We start from the raw sequence: 20,964 nt of genomic DNA, 5'->3' as shown, positions 1-20,964 counted from the left end.
GAGTATCCAAGAAGAGTATCCAAGAAGAGTATTCAATGCCCTCAGACACATGGTGTGAACAGTGGGGTCGTCATATGCAGGGACAGGAGTTAGACTCAATGATCCTTGTGGGTCCCTTCCAACTCAGGACATTCTATGATTCTGTGTGTATCTATTAGCCAAAGTAGGAAACTCATCTTCTGCACATGGACAGAGAAAGATGCCACACCGTATCCAGAAGAGAAATATCTCTCTCCTCCTGTAACCCCACTAAGGTTCACTCACCTCAACTTCTCTTGCTCCAGTCCCACAAGTGGTGTTTGTGCCTAATCTCAAAAGCAAAGACTTTTGAACCAGCCCAGCTTCAAAGACTGGGTTTTGGGGCCAGAAACGGGTGAATGAAACGGGTGTGACCCCACGTGATGGGGGACATTTCAGCACCAGCCACCATCACCTGCAGCCAGAGGCTTCGCAGGGGATCACGGAGAAACCAGCAACAGAGGGTTCCACGCTACTACCAGCTGATGGAGACGCTCACAGGTTGGAAAATGCGAGAAATGCCCAATTTGGAAGCTTTCCCTGCAAGATCTGCACATTGTGGTCCTTGTCTGCCTGGGGAGTCCCTGAGCACCAGCCCCCCCAGGCAACCCACATACCCAACAAACCACAGGCCATGAATTCCAGCTCTCCAGGGAGCTAGGGGGGAAATGAGCCGACATTTAAAAGGCATTTTAAACCGTGTCAGTCTGCGTATTTATGCTGATGAAGCAATACTTCACTGGAGAGCGAGGAGGTGAAAGCAAGACGCTCAGAAATCGAAGCTCGGCAGCAAAGTACTGCGTTTCATGGGTTATTAGCAAGCGTGAGCAGACCCTTTTTGCCCCTAAAGGGCAGACAAAAAGCAGACATGAAACCATAGGAAAGGAAGCAGGTTTACCTCATTCTGCCCAGACTATATGTATTTTCAATGTAATTTTTTTTTCCCTTCAGAGATCTACTGCCTGTGGTTTCTTTAGAGATGGCGCGAGGAAAGAGCTAATCTTTCCCTGTTCCTCACTGTGGTTCTTCTCTAGAAAAGCATTAAAGCCTTCATGTCCCACCCTCCCAAAAAAAGAGGTTAGTTTGGGAGTATTAAATGCTCCTTTGTATTCTCTTTCTATGGTACCATGAGAGCCTGACACTGTGATGAGGAAAAAAAAAAAACGTGTTAGCTGCTGCGTACATGTCCCAAATTCCACATTTCTGGAAGTTTTTAGCCACTCGTCGCAGCCTTCTCCTGCCCCGCAAAGTAATTTCGGGGAGAAAGTTTGTTTGCTTGTCTTCCCCCCCCCAAGACAATTACCAGGGCGCAGCATGAAAGGGCCACAAGGGATGCGGTGGATGCTGCCCTGGGCACAGAAAGGGCCCTTTTAAAGGTCCCCGAACTGAAAGAAGTTGAGCCGCCGTTGTTGTGGCTTCAGCAACAAAGCCCGAATTGTTTTTTGGGAACACTCAGGAAAAAAAAAAAAAAAAAAGATCCTATTTGTGCTCCTGCCTCCCCCCGCAGCCCCGTCAGCCAGCAGAGGAGCAGCCCCCGCTCACGTTCCTCCCACACGCAACTTTCCCAGCAAAGCCCATGTAACACGGGACATGATTTCACAGCAGCATTGCGGGATATAAAACCAGGCTGCTGTAGCTCCGTCACCGTATTTACGGGCTTCGCCTTGGCATTGCACAAGAGCGCACACCGTGTAAAAGGGAGAAGCAGCGGCCCTGGTGCAGGCACCCCGGCCACAGCATTATCAGAGCATCCTGATATAGGTACATCACGTATGGAGGGGTATATGTGTGCAAAAAATGGGCAGATGGCCAAACTAAGCCAGACAGAGCAGAGTCCCCGCATCGCCGGGTACCCTCAGCATCCCCAGTTCCTGCCATTCCCCACACTGAGTTTATCTTCCATGCTCAGCACTTTGTCTTCCAGGGGATTGCAAATCAATTTGCAGACATTACTGGAAGGGTTTAAACTCCCGTTTCAAGGGGGAGGGTGGCGGGTATTTCCAAATGAAAATCTCTGGGCAGGTGGCTCCTTTGCATCCAGTGATAATCAATAACATTTAGATCCAAGTGCTTCATTTGTCTATGTTTTAAGAGCACAATCTCCCCCTAACCCTTCCTTCCAGCCCATAGCTCTCTTCTGGAGAGATGAGCTCTACCACATTTAAGCAAAGGCTCTAAAATATCTGTGCTATTATATGCACTTACGTCCTCTGTCAGATTGGATGCAGCCCAAGTGTCATAATTACATCACCTTTTTAATAGGCACCGAGTGGTGCTTTGCAAAGGGGCTGGCGAGATAATCAGCAGCAAGAGGCAGCTGAAACAGCAATAAAGGGGCATTCGCAGGAAAGAAGAGCGCTTCTACCTGCAGAAATTATTTGGGAAGTTGCTCTGACTCACAGAGACCCTGAAGACTGATTTTTTTTTTTTTTTTTTTTTGCTACCAGTGTCATCTGTCCCCTCCTCCACTGCTGTCCCAGATTCCTGGTAGAGTTAGACTCCCTACAAGGCTGAGCACAGATATCTTAAAGTGTTGTTCTGTGAAAATACAAAGCAAAACACATGCAGAGTAGAACTGCAGGACAAGAGCAGCAGAACCACTTGATAACCCCAACGCTGAGACCTCCAAACCCAGGTTTCACTTGTCCTGATGCTTTCAAACACAAAGTGGAGGCATGCAAGAGGAAGGCTGCGTTAGCGAGTGTGATCCCTAAGGAAATAAGTTAAAATCCATGGGAATGGCTTTGGTGTGGCCACAGGGAAGTTCAAGATCAGGCTGTAGAGATGTTTGGACTCTCTAAGGGCACAGGGCAGCACAGGGAGATGTGCTACGAGCCAAGGAGCCTAATGCACAATAAAGGCTCATCAGATCACACATCACGTGAGATCATAAACCAGTATTATCCCTCACCCCCGAAACCAGGCAGTTTGGCTGTTTTGCAATAAGCACACTAACAATGAGACTGCTCAAGACAAAACCCGGTGGTTCTCGAGCAGGAGGGAAAAGCTGGATTCACCAGAGGCAAGTCCAACCCCAAGAACACAACCAGCTCCAACACAGGGGTAAAACCAGAATATTTCTTTCCTAAGCAGGCAGTAATACAAACTGCAACTCTATAAGCAATATTAGGTGAGGCTGGGGGAGGATGGGCTACTTTCCAGCAATTAGCTGTCACTGCACCCATCCGGAAATTTTGCCTGGAATAGATAGAAACCACCTCAAGACTCAAAGTTGCATCACTACCTGCCCAAGAACTTGGCAGCTTTACCTCTAACAGAGGGGCCACTCTGTGTTCTTCTGCCCTTCCCATTCCCAAAAGCTATCGGCATCCTTTCCAGGTGAAGTTAGGCTGGGAAAATAAAGTCATTATAAGCCCACAAGCGGCTCATATATAATAGACATCAGGAGGGAGGAGACAGGAGGAACCGAGTAGTTCCTAAAGAAGGTGCTTTGAGTAGAAACAGGTTTGGGTTCGCACCTTAAAGAATCGCTGGTACAGAGACATTTCTGTGCAATTCTGCTGCTGTTGGGCAACGCACGTCCAGGCAGGCGGCGTTGCCTCCCTCCTCAGCTCCAGGAGTAGCTGTATTCCCCCCAAAATATAAAAAAATACAAAAAGTCATGGTCCCTTTTGTGTGTGTGGGCTGGGACAAGGTCTCTAACCCCCCCGGGAAGCTCTTGGAGCCCTTGGCAGCACTGTAGGGTAGAGAAGCTCCAGAACTTCTTTTTGTGCTTTTCTATGATAAAAAGCAAGAGCTAATATTGTACGAGCCCAAGGCTTTGTATTTGAAGGTTCATTTGAGACTGCCTAAATGTAAACTTCATGGAAATTTGAAGAATTAAGATATTTCTGCTTTTGCTTGAGAAACAGTAACTGAAGAATGCTGCTTGCACCATCAACTAAGCAATATGTAGCATTTCCGTGAACAGGGGTTTTGCTTCCTTTCTTTGGAAGGGCAGCAATATTGAGGAAAAAAAAAAATCACCACCCAGTACTGTGCCAAATTTGTTTCATTTGTCATATATTTTCCCTTATGAAGCTCATACCACAGTGAACAAAATGCACAAGGCTGGAATACTGAACTACTAACACAAGCCATGAAATTGGTCTTTAAAGTCGATCGACATTCTCTCTGCTTCTCCTCCCTGTGAAAACAGCAAAAAAAAAAAAAAAAAAAAAAAGAGAGAAAAGCACAACTGCCAACGCCAAACCATTCAAGTGTCCGAAAAACACCAACCAAACAAAAGAGTTATTAAACTGAACCTCCCCGTTTGAAAATGCAGCTAGAAGAGAACACAAACCAACATTGTCAGCGACAGCCTTTGTCCCCGTGCCAGTGACACCGAGACGTCTCTCTTCTGACTCAGTGAAAAGGAATCACCAGACTACAAGAGATTATGTTTGCAAATGTAAAACAGTTCAAGAAATCTCAACTTCAACACTTGGCAATTCATTTAAAATGCTTTTATTTTGCAGTTACTCTGCCTGAGGAAGCACATAGCACAAGCTAGTCTATCCCCTGAGTGTTTAAAAGCTACTTTGTAGATTAGCTAGTTTGTAAACACCACAGAAGAGCACAGAAAGAGTTTTTCTTCCTTTTGTAACATGTATTCTTGCTGTTACTTTTCTATCTTATTTCCTAGAACCTCTTCTTTCAGTGCTCAGCCAGCTGCTAAGAAAGCATTACTGAATGCCACAGCAAAAACCTAAATAAATTGCTTCTTCACTGCCTGCTTCTCATCTGGTGAGCACTTTCAGCAGCTTAAAAATAAAGAGACAAAGGGAGTACTACAGAGATGCTGTTCTTGGAATTTGGTTTTTGAGCTTACCAGGTTTTGGGGCCTTCACCCTCAGACTTCCAACCCGAGTCCAGACACTTTCTGGAGGAACATATAGGGAACATATAGGTCCCACCGGAATGATGCACTATCACGTTATTACATTACATCCAGCATATTCCACAGGAGTTGTTTAAAATCTTAAATTAGGAGCTGAACATTCAGCAGTTAAGGGCAGGTGCTAAAGTCGCCCTGAGCTCTAATGCCCACCTGAAGCATCGCAGAACTTAAGCATAAGCCTGTGTGGACAGATGACACTGTGAGACTTAAATCTGAGATTTAAACCGCACACTGACCGATATTTCATTCCGGCTGCTATAAGTCTGGCAAAGTTTAAAGCAACCACAGACAAGGTCATCGCGCGAGCATCATTAGATACCAGCACTAACCGATACGGCCACCCTACCTGAAATAAAGTTTCTGCTCTTGGCTGCTTTGAGCTAAACTCAAGCCTACCAGGGAAGCACTCAACAAACCTGTGGGCAAGAGTTTCCATTTATGCTGCCTGTGAGCCCACAGGTACTTTGAGCAGCTTAAATTGTCACTACCTCAGTTAAAGAGCTCACGTTAGCTCTCCTCTGCGTGGCACGGGTGATGGTGGCAGAAGGATTTGTAACAATCTGAACCAAGAAGCATTTACCAGTCCTGGAGACTTTGAGGGGAAAAAAAAAAAAAAAAAAAAAAATCTTATTTTCCCAGGCTCAGCCTGACCAGACCCTGGTGGTGTCCAAGAGCCCCTTGTGACCCCCTCTGTACCAGCCCCCTTTCCAGATTTCCAGGAGCAGATCCTGCCCTCCAACAGCAAACCCCCCCCACAATGCTCTCAGTTCTTGCCTTTTGTCTCTTTTTTAAATTTTCTTTTGACGCTAAGCAACACCAGTGGGAAGAAAACAAAAATTAAGCCAATAATCATAACTACTCAGAAGTTACAGCAAAGCTGTAGCTGCTGATTACTTTCATTGCAAGAAGCTGTTTATGAGATTGCAAGCCCACATGAAGAGATGATACTTTAAGATCTAATACTTTGAATTAGTTTTAAAAAAATTAATAGAAAAACCCAACAGGAGCCCACATTCTCAACTCAAGCGAGTTAGAGTCATTCCAGCAATAGCAAACACAGCCACGCTAGCTAAACCGACAGCAATTTGCCCCAGAATTGCCAGCACTTTCTCGTCAGCACAAATCCTCACTCACCTACCTTCTATAATTGCTTAATATTAATCTACAACACATCTTCCAGAGAGCAAAGGCCATTTTTCTATGCCCAGAGTGCACTCTCCTGGTGCAGATTAAACTTAACATGTGGGGAGAAAAGAGGAAGGTTTGATTCTCCAGCTATTTAACTTTATCGAAGATGCTATTTGCCTGCACCCAGAGACGTTCGGCTCAAGCGCAGCAATAACCCTGCCAGACAGACAAACGGAGGCGCCGCACCGGGCGTCCCAAATCATGACACGGGGTTGTACCCTAGGACTGGTTAATTTTGGTAACTCCAGCAGCAGCTGTTCTGCCAATATTTAAAACCAGGGAAAAAAAAAAAAGAAAAAAGAAAACCTGAAATTGTAAGTGACTTCAGGTGTGTGGGAAGTACGTAATGAGCTCTAATTTGGCCAGGGTGCCTCAAGGATTCCACTTTCAGCTAATTTTGCAGAAGAGTGGCTCCCCCACCCCACATCTCCCTTGCACCCTAACTTCAGCAATTTATCTCACCCTTCTCCTTCCCGAGGAATTCGGGTGTCCTTTCCCCACTGAAATCTGCTCTACCACTGCCCATCTGGGGAATTTAGACTTCAGCATCATTAACGGGAGGAGTCCCAATTATCTACAAGAAGAATATATTCTCGATTTTAAAAAATAAAACACAAATGGTTGGTGGTGTTTTTTTCCTCGCTCCTATTAAACCTAAACCCCAGCCAGCTTATTTTCCCATCTTTCTCTTAGACTGCTCCCCAGTTCCCCCCATAAATATCCATCCTCACACTGCATTAAAAATAAATCATGTCCCACAATTCATGAGCAGCTTCAGTCACCAAATCACTAGAAATCACAAGCACACCTGAAGGGTGGATGTGGTTCTTTAAGCTTTTATAATTTCATAATTGGCAAAGAAAAATGGCTTTGCAACGAACCGACAAAAATTAGGCATTTATCAGCATAAAGCATTGAAATGAACAGGGCAGATACAAGTAAGGACTTCAGGTTTAGAACAGAGCATCACAGTACAGCTTTTTAAAATTTCATATGAAGATTTGGAAACACCTACCAAAAAGCCCTTATTAAACAGATAAAATACTGGAAAAAAAAATACTATAAACTCAATTCAAGGACCATATTGAGGCCTGAGGTTTGCTGCTGCTGAAGTGTCAAATGTGTCATTTATAGTGCTTGTAAAATTTAGGCAGTGAGAGAACCAAAATGAACTAAGGGATGCAAAATCTGGTTAACAGAGACCTCCTGACCATTACCTTCCAAATCCCAGAGATGGCCCTTGATCAAGTCCATGTGTTTGAGGGAAGAACATCCTAGAAACTGATAAAGGGCACTAATGCAATTAACACTCCGTGATGGCTTCATAGTTAGTAGCTGCATTGTTGAAATGGCTGAATATTGCACAAAATCTGTAAATAAAGGTGTTGTTTAGCTATCCGTGAGCACTTTTTTTTGCTTGGCGGGGAACACGTTGGATTGAAGAAACTGAGCAGAACGATTGCAACAGCAACACTCAAATAATACAGGGAGCTGACGTGAGACAAAAGCCGTGACACAAGCTGCAGCACGTTCCCACACCTGCCTGGAGGCAAATGCCACCTTCCCCAACACTCACACCTTCGGGTCTTAAAGTTCGAGGAAACTCATCCAGATAATTGCTTTAACGACAGATATTAAACTGCAATATCTAACCATCGCAGCGGATGCCGATGCAAGAAGCCAAATAACTGTAATGCAGCAGCCTACTGCGAGTAAGGACCTACTGACACACACTATGATTACAAGCAACTGTAGCAGGGGTATCATAACAGCAAATTCAAATCTGAAGTCCAGGACTAAAAAAGAGTTATAAACCAGAGCCAGCTCCCAAAAGAACTCGTGAAAGCAGATTCAAAAGGCAAGGGGGAAGAGGAAAACATGACTCTCGTTGCATCAGAGAAAATGTGAAAAAAATGAAGATAAGCCTCTACCCACCCAAGTCCAGACAGAGGTCATTAGGGGTTTTTCTCCCCACCCAAACCCAGACATAGGTCATTAGGGGTTCTATTTCCCCTTGAGAAGAGGTTACCACATTAAACCAGAGGTGATGTTAAATACTTGGGCTTGTCCCTTTCTTTCACTGCACAGGACAGGTATTGCTGCAAGATCACCCCGCTATGATGGGCAGACATCAAACTGGGTTCCCCCACAACCAAACAGGGTATTTCCCTGCACAAGTTTGAGCTTTAGACATTCCCTGCAAAGGCTGTAGATGTTCACTGTGATGGGAGCATCTTAACAACCAGAACCAGGGCCAATTCGTTCGGAGAGATCACTTAGAAGTACTCTCGATTACTGGTGATCCAGGCAAATTTGAACCTGTGGTTTAGAGAGGTGAAGAGCTCTCTATCCCATTACCAGTCATAAACACCATCTGGCCCTGTGGTCCCTGATGTAAAAAAAAAAAAAAAAAAAAAAGGTGCATCACCTATCAGAATTAATCCAGCTCAGTTTGATGAGTGCTTTGTAGAGAAGAAAAAAAAAAAAAAAAGTAATGATGATTCCATGAAATAAGCCAGTTGAGGAAAGATCCCAAACCACTCCGTCCATTTTAGCTTCAGAACAACCTTTTTCCTCTCGGGGGCTGAACACGGGGGCCGACCACGAGCACTCATTAGCGGCTGATTTCTGCAGCGCGGCGCCCCCCCACCCCGGATTTCCTTCCTCCTCCTCCTCCTCCATCCCACCGCCCTCCCTCGGACAAAGGGCCGCTATTGTCCCCGCTGGAAGGACACGGCGACAACCCCCCCGTCGCCCCCACACCCCACGCGTGTCGCGGCGGCCCCGCCCCTACCTGAGCTGTCCATGGTGCTGCCGCCCTCCCCGCGGGGCTGCTGCTGCTGCTGCGGCTGCTGCTGCCGCGCCGGGCTCCGGCCTCCCGCCGCCGCGATGGCCCCGGGCTTGTCCCCGCCGCCGTCAGCGCTGCTGTCCACCAGCTGCAAAGATTCATACCCGTCACTGCCCGGCTTTTTCCGGTAGCTCCCGAGCAGGCTCATGGGCGAGCCGGGCGGAGAAGCTGCTCTGACGCCGCGGGCAGGAGGTGGGGAAGTGGGGGGGGGGGAAGACGAGCGCTCCGGCCGCCCCGAGGGGAGGGGAAAAGGGCGGGCCGGGCCGGGGCCGCCGCCTCCGGAGCGCCCCGCCCGCCGCCGCGGAGCCCGGGCCGGCCCGTTCCGCCCCGCCGGGGCCCGGAAGCAGTCGCGGAGGCCGCGGTGCTGTGTCCGGGGCCTGGGAGAAACGGCGTTAAACCCGTTCGGTCACAGGGTGCCGGAAAGGGCGATCAGCTGCCAAAAAGCGCTGGGTTTACACCCCATTTAGGAAGCGGTTTCTAGTGGTAAGGGGAGTCATAGAATAATTTTGGTTGGGAGAGCCCCTCAAGGTCACCAAGTCCAACCGTTCCCCAGCCCTGGCACTGCCCCACGTCCCTGAGAACCTCATGTCTGTCTGTCCAACCCCTCCAGGGATGGTGACTCCAGCACTGCCCGGGGCAGCCTGTTCCAATGCCCCACAGCCCTCAGGGGAAGAAATTGTTCCCCAGACCCAACCTCAGCCTCCCCTGGCGCAACTCGAGGCCATGCAATGCACGTAACACAGCGCTGGGAAGGCTATGGAACCAAAGCCCTAAAGCTGAGCTTGAAGAAATTTGGGATTGTTCTGGGCTGAGGCAGCAGCTGTATAGCTGAGTGACTTTGTAGTGGTTCTTCCATTCTGGCTTCTTTTTCATGCTAATCATGGAGATACCAAAAGTCAATGAATCTGCTAATTTATAAGTGAAACAATAGTGAAATGAATAAATGAGAACAATTGTCCATTGTTGTTTGGAAATAATAACAAAATACTGGTGTTAGCCAAAATATGCTTCTGTAGGTTTGGTAATCACAGTTTTACATACTTTATGATGAATGTAGAGCACTGTAAAACTCCTGCAATTTTACATTTGGTGTAAAATTTAATTTGGTCAGGTGACACAAAAGAAGTTATAATTTTTTTTCTGTCTCTTTACAAGCAGAGTCACTGTCTCCCCTTGCCAGGAGGGTGGTTGGACTCAATCTTAAAGGTCTTCTCCAACCAAAGTAATTCTGTGATTCTATTTCTTTCTCCTGGGCTGTTATTCACACATTCTGCAAACACATCCATCTCCCAAAAGAGGTCCTTCAGATCAAAGGGTTAAGCTGCACAGCTGGCGTGAAGACGTTCTCAAAGTAGCAATCCACACAAAGATCTTTCTGTCACACCAGTGAAAGGTGCGTTCCCTGGGAACGGGCCAATGTCACCAAGTCACAGGCTCAGACAGCAAATTCTGCTGTCTAAAGGAGGAGAAATGGCACAGCGGTTCCATGCCGAGCCTCCAAAACCTAAAGAGCAGCTCTGGTTTGGTGTAACACCATGTCTGTCTGCAGGCGAGTAACCGGGGGGCTGCCGAACCGCAACGGGGTGTCACAGGGGGACACATCGCCATCCCAAGCCCCCGCAACCCCTGGCTTCAAACTGGCGGCACCCAGCTGGAGAAGTGCTACCAGCGAGCGCCAAGCTGTTTGCGTTGTTAGGTCTCAATCTGTTTTTAGCTCTTCACATGTAAACAGACTTTAGACCAACACATAGTGTGTCCTTGAACAACTGATGAGCTGTATCTTGCTCAACACATTTCACAGCCGCAGCCTGTGTAGATCATCTTTTCATTTTACATGGAACAGAGGAACTGAGAGATGCTCTAAAGGAAACGATCACTGTTAAACCCTTCTAATGGATTTCTTTTTAATTTAAGGAGAAACAAATGCAAAAAGAAGCCATAGCATCCAGACACAAGTGCGCCTTCAGTTCCTTACAGAAAGGACAGAAAGCACTCTGCTTAGAAAAACAGCGTGGGTTTGCTTCTAAAGCAAAAACATTGATAAGCACTTGTGTAGCAATAACCAGAACTTGAAATATTACTGCGACTTAGCTTAAATTTTCCTAAACGCTTCAGGGCAGTGGGCATCTGGTGCAGCCATACCTTGTCGTGTGCTATTGTTTATATAACTCCTGCAATTTTATATTACAGTGGAGACAAAGTACATCTGTGACCTAGAATTTTCTCAGAAAAATCCAAGCAGATTTACAAGCAGCAAACTAAAAATCAACTAACCTGACATAAACAGTTTGCAGTGAGCAGCGGCAGCAGCTTAAACTCAAGGTTAGAACTGTGTGTTTTCTACTCCCTCATTGCTGGGCTCTTAATACATCGGTCCGTACGGAGCAACACACGGACTGCAGCGCTCGCCAGGAGGAATAGGTCCCCTTCCCTCTTGGCACCCATATGCAGCAACTTCATAAAGAAAAAAATAAAAGTGCAGGTATTTTGGTGAGTCTCTCCTAGTCGACCCAAGATATAACAACTCCTGTGCTCTAGGATAAAAATGGGAAATTTGCAGCCTGTTAGAGGGAACGAGCTGGGGAACCATGTTAAACTGTCACCTGTGGTCTCTCACCTGCTCTGCTGCCTTGATCCACCAACTCAAGAAGCTCAGCTAAGACAAAACTCCATATTCTAAACCCAGAAGCCACCTCTCTCACCAGTGAGCAGCAAGGGTCTGTCTGCATGAGGCGGCAAAAGAAAAGTCCCACTGAAAGCGTTCTCATTTCTATGTCTGCAGAGGCTGTCATACTTACAAAGAAAAAAAAGTTGCTGCTTCTTGTTGAAACTGTTATTAATTCATTTCTTTACACATTTGTCCCAGAGTTTGGAGGATCACAGCTTGCTTTGCCTCCAAGGAGTCCCAAAGGGGAATCACCTGAAGCTCCAGCCCAGAGAAAGAGGATTCTGCAAAAACATCAGTGCAGGGACTGAGCAACCTCTCCAGGGGATCTCAGGGCAGAGGAGGGAGGAGGAAACGGGCTGCAAAATCCCATCCTTGCTTGTAATTACCATCGCTACCAACACAAAGAAATGGGATTAGGGAAGCACGTTGGGTGGGATTCGGCTGAAGCTGCACTTATCCATGCGTTTTCCAGCCCTACGGGAAGTTTAGCTGAAGAGAATGTGTAAAGTAATATTCCCCTCTGCCCAGTTCCCTCTTTAAGTTGGGCTAACGAAGGGCCACGTGATTTCTGTCTTTTCTATATGGCACTCTTATCCTGTAGACCTCCGAAAAACCCCAGATCAAGTCATGTTAAATTGCACATGGCTTTCAAAAATGAGAGCGAAGGAAGAATGATCCAGGGCAACAGCTACTTAGGAAAAAAAAAAATCATTAACATCCTTGAGGATTTATTGAATGGTGGCCAATGATACTACAGAATATGGATGTGTTACCTTTGAATAGCAAGGCTGGCAGGTGCCATTAAGGCTGTGGCAGACGTTAACGATGCGTTAAGGAGGGTTGTATGTTGCTCAAGACTCAAGAGATGCAAATTCTCTCCCCATTACTGACCTTGGAAAAGTCAATTGATTTGCCAGCCTCTAACCCTGTGTCTGCTTTTCTCTGTCTGGGCTGCAGCCTCTCCTGGGTAAAGTCTCTTCTCATAGCTGTAATCAAGCACCAGCTATATTGAGGTGCAATTTCATTTTTTCTACCTTTCCTCCAACAAGGTGAACAGTTAATGTGAAATATTATACCCTTAATTCTTCACAAACGCATTTGAACTGTGAAGTGTTGAGAGAATTAGAAATATAGCTTGAAAATTAATTTAATATCTGGTGCAGCACCTTTAAAACTCAATAAACTGAGCATTTTTTCCAAAGTTAATCCACTGAGAACAATGAACTCTCCCTGCACAAAGTGTTTCTGCAAGAAGCCCAAACCCAGGTGTATGTACATAAGTGTAAGTACCAGCTATGCTGTATGATAGGTTCTGCTATCACTGCCTGAAAAAAAAAAAAAGTATATGTTGTTAAGAAAAATAAGGCTTGCTCAAGCAGCTGTCATATTCCTCAAGAAGATTTCATATTTCCATTTTCATCCTGCTGCACAGGGCAGCCCCTTCTCTCCGCAGCCCAAGCTACAATAATTACTTTCCTCTTGCCTGTCTCCTCGTACTTACGTGCACCTTGCAGTGGGACACCAGGCCATCAAAACATGCTCTAAAGAATTAACTTTTTTGCCTTTTCCCTCTTCAAAACATTCAAATCCTAATGGAACAGCCTAAATTCAGGAGTCTGTGAATTAAGGTTATCTTCAACATTCCTCTAGCAAGTACTCCATAAAATGGGGTCTCAAAAAACCCCAAACCAAACCAGTGCAAGCTCTTTAGCTCTACTTACCTTCCTTGAAGCCTTGCCAGGAGCACCCACAGCATTTACCCACGGTTACATTCTGGAAAACCCTTTGGCAAGCCCATAACGGGCCCCATCATACATCACCACATCATCAAGGATTTAGGCCATGCTATGAGCCACCCTGCCAGGGGAAGGAAGCTTAAACACTTGTAGAAACTGAAGCAGTTTGATAAACTTCTGATGAAAAAATAACCACCACCACTTTTTGGTGTTTGTTTGGTACCCAGACCTCCAGCCACCACCATACACATTAGGTAGCAGGGTATTGCTTGAGATTTTGACACTTAATCTAGGTAGTCATCAAAAATTTAGCATAACACAGGTATCTCTCCTGCCCTAAAAGCTGATTGGGTGTAGAACTGACAACTGTGTCTATCTCAGCATCACATTTACCCCCAGAAGCCCCACATCCTTCTAAAACCAGACCAAACTTGAGCCCTCTCCCTTCCCCAGCCACCACACCAAGCCGCGGGGTCGCATCCCTGCTCCCAGCAGCTCAAACAGGGACCAGTTTGACCCTTATACCTACAGCACTTCCAGCTGGAAAGCCAGAGCATCATCACATTTTTCTCTTCTTTTTTCTCTCCTTCTAGACCTGCCCCATAGAAATTTCACTCTAGCAAGTACCCACTCCCTATTGTCTTAGGAGAAGGTCCTGTCCCACTGCCACCAGGATCTCCACCTCCAGGAAGCTTGAGGTCTCTACAGCTGCCAGCACTTTAAATAAGAGCCACTTGTTTAACCCTGGTTAGGCAAACCTGTTTAAATTGATTACAGCCAGCAAGCTCCTTGTCTAGGCTGGGACCATGCCAGTTATCACCCGTGAGCAGCACAGGTGACCTGTAAGAAGTAATGTCACTGCACTGTGGGTCATTACTGCCACAGATAAAGAGTATCTTAATTTTTCTATTGTATTTTTGGCCTGGTGTGTTCAAACATGAACCAAAGATCTTAAAAACCTAAGCCATATAGCATCATTTGAATCAGCTTGAAGAAAGCGTTACCTCTTGATTGCATCTGCTGCTCTCCATTCCACTCACCTGGTTCTTGTCACCTTAGAGTATTGCATTTACCTCCTGATGAAGGCTCAATGCAGTGGGGAACAAAAGCAGAGAGCCAAAACAATCCCATCTCAGAAAAGGGTCATAGTTTTTTGTTGGTTGGTTTTGTTTTTCTTAAAAACAAATAAATACACCAATTCAGAATCACAACAGCTAACTTAAAGTCATCAGGACGTTCTGTGTTATCACCCTTTTTGCTTCTCGTCCTAAAAAAACTAGAACCAAAATACCTCCTCCTGTCTCCCCATCAAAACAGCAACTGTCAAATCAGTCTCAGCCTTTAGAGGAGGCAATGAATAAACTTTTATATATTCAGCCAAGGGATTTACCTTACAACTCATCTCTGAGGCCAGCTTAGAAAAAACAGTGTCCTCTAAACAATTGTTTTCTCTAAAAATAGCCAGATCCTCAGTCTGGGGCTCCCTGGAACTCAGGTTGAGTCCTGTCCTGTTACAGTGTTGGCCAAACCCAAGGCAGGAGCCTTCCCACCACTCTCGTATTTTATCTATAGGCACCAGGCTCCATTGTTCATGGAATCGCAGAAACATTTTGGTTGGAAGAGACCCTCAAGATCATGGAGTCCAACCAATAACCTCACACAGTCACTGCCCCATGTCCCTGAGAACCTCATGTCCGTCTGTCCAGCCCCTCCAGGGATGGTGACTCCAGCACTGCCCTGGGCAGCCTGTTCCAATGCCCCACAGCCCTTTGGGGAAGAAATTGTTCCCCAGATCCAACCTCAACCTCCCCTGGCGCAACTCGAGGCCGTTTCCTCTGGTCCTGGCGCTTGTTCCTGGGGAGCAGAGCCCGACCCCCCCTGGCTCCAAGCTCCTTCCAGGCAGGTCAGAGATCAGAAGGTCTCCCCTCAGCTCCTGTTCTCCAGGTGTTTGTCAAGCAACACTCATAATTTCAGTTCAGGGACGTCCATGGTCCTCATGCAAGCATCAGTAGAAGGAAACCCTCATTGGCAGGCATCACAACCACTCCCACAAAAGTGTTTCTTTTGGTCATAGTACCAAAACTTGAGGATAATTACCCCGAGAGCATCTGAGGAGTGTGAGCAGGACAGTTTTACTATCAGAAACCTTGGCACGGCTGCACTTACCTTGCTCACCCGCCAAATCAACTGGGACGGACCGCTTAGCCCACATGGCTGCTTCTCATCATTTTGTCTTCCAGTGACTTAGGATGTGACTAGCACTTGACTTTCTTATTATCTTATTTCCCATCCTTTCCTCTCCGTGACAGTGTACACCATTAAGTGTGTTGCTGCATGTGCATATTTTTTTATTTCTTGCCTTTTGTTAAAGTGCTATCATGGATGATACACAACTTATTTATTCCAGCCCAAGACTTTATTTCCGAGTATTCAAGGATTTGACTGGCTCCTCGGCAATGCTGAGCTGTGGAGCTGCTTGCCAAAGTCTGTTGTAGGTGCTAAAATGTACACGCTTCACAAAGAGGGTGGAGAACTGTATGGGAAAAACAAATCTATAAGGGGCCATTGAATAGGAATGTATTGCTGTTTGCTCAGGAAGTCCCCAGCCTGCAAATTTTTGGGAAATTGTACAGCCGTTCACACAATTCCTCAGGCCAAAATCGGATATTTAGGCAAAAATCAGATATTTTGCTGCCTAACTACCGCTCATTCATCATTTCCCATTCACTGTGAGGTAAGTGGCTAAATACCAAGAAAAATCTGGGCATAGGCCTCCTAAAGCCTGTTTGTGAGCCTGCAAAATATGTATACGTGTAATCCCCGACAGAATGCAAGGCACGAGTTCAGAAACACACAAACATTTCCATTAGTGGCAGAAGAAGTTCTACACCCATTAACCGTGGCAGAGGTGGGCCCGTAGTCGGTACCTGGGGAAAATCTCTGCTTTATATTAAACCTGGCTGCTTGCAACGAGTTACAAAGCTGAATTACTGAGCTCACGCACTTAGAATGCATAGCTGCAGCTTGCATTAGCAGTTGCATTTTGAACAATAATATGCCCAGATCTTTGCTTCCGTAGAAAACGTCCGAAGTGTAATTTTGAACTTCTTTTCAGCAGGTTATCCTTTGCATTGGAAAACGGCTGGTGGGGAAAACGAGGAGAAAAATTATCCAAGCAAGTGACTCATCACTGGTGGCTTCAGGAACTGCTGCTGCGCCCAGGGTCAGACTCCAGCAGCAAATAATATAATTAAAATACTCAGGCCATCGCTCTCAGGTAGCTCTGACCAAGGACCCACCAACACAGCGAGTCTTTCCATGCAACCAGAAGGGAAATCACAGCTGGTGCTGCCAGCCCGTGTCGATGGTGTCGCCAGCCTCACCCATCCGATCACTACTTCATTTTGGGATGTATGGGATGAGGGTTTCCCCTGGGGGACCCGGCCAGGGGACGAGTGTCCCCACTCCAAGCATCAAAGTGCTGTTTTTTCTTGGATGGACATGAAAGTGAGGTCCAGCTGATGAAGGGTAGGAAGATGCCAGAAACCCAACACATCCCCATTACATTTGTTCTACCTCCTTACAGATTTTTGTAGCGTATTTTTAATCTAATACTGGTACGAAACATTATTTTATTAGAGCTTTGTTGTCCTGGCTGCCATAGAAAACGTTTTAAAATTATGTCTGTCTCAGCTCACAGTATCTACTGGTCCCGCACCACACCGGACTGATGCAGTTCGGGTTCAGATGTGCCACTGCTCACCATTTCCAAAGTGAATCTCAAGCAGACGCTACAAGGCTGCCTATGCTCTCTCCCCCAATGCTGTTTGAGATCCCCACGGCGCTCTGCAGCTGTGGAAGAACAGCTTGGATGTGGTTCAACGGGAGAGACACCCAGTTGCGTTGGTGTGGGAATAGCTTGCAGTGGATCACCGTGACTTCGGACGCAGGCTGTAAATTCGGTGGTACAGGAGCCAGAAGCAAGGCAGGGAGCAGGGCTGGGTATGGATGTCCTCAGCCTTCTCCTGGTGACCCATTTACACCACCAAAGGTAAAAAACCTCACTTGGCTAATTCATAGAATTGTTTTGGTTGGAAGAGACTCTCAAGATCATGGAGTCCAACCGTTAACCCAGCCCTGGCACTGCCCCATGTCCCTGAGAACCTCATGTCCGTCTGTCCAGCCCCTCCAGGGATGGTGACTCCAGCACTGCCCTGGGCAGCCTGTTCCAATGCCCCACAGCCCTTGGGGGAAGAAATTGTTCCCCAGATCCAACCTCAACCTCCCCCGGCGCAACTCGAGGCCGTTTCCTCTGGTCCTGGCGCTTGTTCCTGGGGAGCAGAGCCCGACCCCCCCGGCTCCAAGCTCCTTTCAGGCAGGTCAGAGATCAGAAGGTCTCCCCTCAGCTCCTGTTCTCCAGCTGAACCCCCAGCTCCCTCAGCCGCTCCCATCACCCTTGTGCTCCAGCCCCTCGCCAGCCCCGTTCCCTTCTCTCAACTTGCTCCATTTCCAATACCACTTAGGGCAGAAAAGAATTTATCATCGCGGATGTTAACTCAGACAGTAATATTGCAGGGGCTAGCCTAGACCACGTGGCTTTAAAATAATTATGCCGTGCAGCTCCCAGGCTGGGAGTCTTGCACGGATATGCTTCAGCTTAAATACCTTAAAAAAAAAATCTGTTGGGGTGGAAAATTAATGCCAGGAGTAAATGTGTGCGGAGTTGGAGAGCCTGCCTGCATCCTACCCCACAGTGCCGCGACACAGACATCGTACCGCAGGGAAACCTCTGCTAGCCAGAAAGCAAATTGCTCTATCTGTAAAGTTTTCCATGAAAACTCCTACTTGGAAAAGGAATTCAAGTGTTTGGGTCATTTTTTTTCTGCTTCAAAACATGGTCCGGGGAAGGGAATAAACTTCACAAGTTCCCTGCGTGGCAAAAACCCTATTTCAGAGGATTTGGAGAAAATCCTGGCTCATGCCTCTGTGCCCCTGCGTGATTTTGTTCTGCACACACAATTTCTTTCTCTCTCTGCCTCCCAGCCACGATTCAAGAATGTAAATGATACTATTTTCCCCGCCATGATTCAATGATACTATTTCCTATTCTTATTTTTTCTGGTTACTGAAGACAAGAACTTATTCAGGAGAAAGAAATCTTGTATGTTGTTTACAGTGCCTATCAAAACAGGGCCTCATACACTACTGTCATGTAAACTATCGCAAGAGTTCATAAAATATTGTTTATAATTTAGTATAAATAATAAAAACTAATATTTATAGCATTTTAATACTGAGAGCTTCCCGAAGCTCCTTTATCCACCTCTGAAAAAGCATCTATAATCTGATCTTCACAGCGGATGTATATGACGGTATCTTGGTCCGGTACGGTCACAGCTGGGATTTCCAGGCTGTGTTCCCTACAGACGGAGATTTTTCTTCCCCAAACCTCAGCGCTGCGCTGACACGACCCCGCAGTGTCAGCACCGAGCCCAAACGGCCCAATTTTGATCCCAAAGCCCGGGCGGCACATCTGGGTACCGACCTCTCCACCTCTACGGCCCAGCAATCCCCATTTCCACATGGACCGTGGGGCTGCCACCCTATTTTTGCAGCAAAGCAGGATGGATTTTAGCAAATCCTGGGCCCCCCCCCCAAAAAAAAAAAAATCCAGCTTTGAGGACTGGTGCAAAGCGAGGCAGCGGGTGCGGTGGGAGGCCCCGGGATTAATCCGCAGCAGGGCAAAGCCCGACGTGAGACGGATTAGTCGGATCAGCAATTAAACGTTGGCGCTGACGCCGCCGCCGGTGCGCAGGGAAAAAACCCGGCGTTCAAGGGCAAAACGCGGTTCCTCCTTAAAGGCTGCGGCCGCCCCGAAATGCTGCATCTATCGGCGGGGAGCGTTCCTGAGACCATAAACAAGCCGGCCGTGTCACGGCTGGCTAAATATAGCGCAGCCCGGCTTGCGTTCGTGCTGCCTGTGCCATTGGAATTACTTGGTGCGCTGATTTTATTTTATTTATTTATTTTTTCCTTCCTCAGGAAAGGCTGTGACTAAGAGAAATCCACGGTTGAAGGGATATCAGAAGATGGAGGCCCTAGTCCAAATGCTGAATAAAGTCTGGAGTTTGCAGACCTGGGGGCCTATCCAAAATACTCCTCACCTTCCTCCCCCCTCTCCTCCTCCTCCTCTCCTTGGCAGTGTCCAGAAATAAGACTATAATAACCACAGCCACAAATACATCAGCAAAACATTAAATATTGCCTGATTTAGAGTTGCGGCGCTCTCGAGGTGATGCTGAGGGGGATAAATACCCGCCCGAAGCAGCCACTGTGGCCACCCCGTCCCTGCTGTCCCCCCCGGAGCACCCCGGCCTCAGCGGGACTGAAGCCAATGCAATGATGTATGCATTTAGCTATATGGGGTTTTTTTCTTTTCTGGCCTGAAGTCGGGTTTTTAAAGGGAATGCAGCTCTGTGTTTGTCTCGGCATAAGAAAAGGGGGGGGTTGAAGGTCAGCTTCGCAGGGGATGTGCTGCGAAAGGCTGGATATCAGGATTTCATAGCAGCATTTATATACCCACACGTACACATAGACCCCATTACCCTCCCTGTAGGAAGCACAGCTTGTGTTCAGATATAAGCTACAATTATCATTTAAAATCACTCCATTTTTCTTCATCGGGGGTAATATGCTCAAATAGCTTTTACAGCCCTAAAATACACAAACACCTATTTTGGGGTGCAAGAAGAGATGCTTATGTTCTGCGTGGAGTTACTGAGGTCCCCAGAGCAGGAGGCGGCTCCAGGTTATTAAATGCTATATGCCCAGGTATACATTGCCGAATTCCAGCACCTTAACTTGCCATCAGACAGCAAGATGCGCTGAACAGCCAAGAAAAGCAATTTTCAGTGCAATATCTTCCCTCAAACCTGTTATATAACGAGGCTTTAAAGCAGAATTTTTTTGCTGCAGGATCCCAGCGTGCCTTCCCAATGATTACTCAGCACAAATTTGCCATAAACAAAATCCCCGGTTTGATCGGGCACCGTCTCGCTCTTCGCCCATCGCCCCCGGCTCGCGGCTCGGCATCCCTTACCTGGCGTCTCAGATCCCCGCATCCTCCTCTCCCGGCTCCCGCAGCCCCGTCGCCCTCCCGCACGCCGGTTCGTGGCTCGTCATCCGGCGGGGATGGCGGGTCACGGGGCCGACGCCACGGGCTGGGACGTGGGACGTGGGACGTGGGACGCGGGACGCCGCCGCCACGGAACTGCTGGCCGCTGCGGGGCCGGACGGGTTATATTTGGGATTACAGACTCGGGGAAGGATGAGGATGGAGGCAGATATGTCACATCTTCTAAAATGTGGCATGGAGTGGGATCTGGAGTCTGCAGGGCTGAGCCATCGAGTGCAAACCTAACAAATCTTTTTCCATTTTTCTTTTTTTTTTTTTTTTTCCTTATTTTTGCTTTTTGGAGTAGGTTAAGTCCCTCGGGTGGACTCAGCAGGGGTGCAGTGTGCCAAAGCTTTGCAGAGCTGGAAACAGGGTGGAGGCACTTCCCTGGGTACCCCAAAAGGCCAGCACTAACTGATGCTATAAACACGC

General features: G+C 47.1%; 1 protein-coding gene across 2 annotated transcripts in view; it reads right to left on the bottom strand.

Annotated features, from left to right (window-relative positions):
* Positions 1–20,616, bottom strand: part of DNAJC6 (DnaJ heat shock protein family (Hsp40) member C6) — a 49,197-nt gene extending 28,581 nt beyond the window's left edge. The window contains exons 1-2 of one of the 2 annotated variants that reach the window (XM_065655945.1): positions 20,458–20,616; positions 8,901–9,042 (exon numbers count right to left, since the gene is read on the bottom strand). In XM_065655945.1, coding sequence (XP_065512017.1) covers positions 8,901–8,913 — 13 coding nt within the window. In that variant the 5' untranslated portion in view covers positions 8,914–9,042; positions 20,458–20,616. Of the gene's footprint in view, positions 1–8,900; positions 9,103–20,457 lie in introns of those variants that run through there. The other variant, XM_065655944.1, reaches the window with a different exon arrangement.
* Between the last annotated feature and the right edge of the window lie 348 nt (positions 20,617–20,964).

Source organism: Caloenas nicobarica, chromosome Z (genome assembly GCF_036013445.1).
Source record: "Caloenas nicobarica isolate bCalNic1 chromosome Z, bCalNic1.hap1, whole genome shotgun sequence".
NCBI classification, from domain to species: domain Eukaryota; kingdom Metazoa; phylum Chordata; class Aves; order Columbiformes; family Columbidae; genus Caloenas; species Caloenas nicobarica.
Note: the sequence above shows the minus strand (reverse complement) of the source record. Positions and strands in the feature narration are given on the sequence as shown.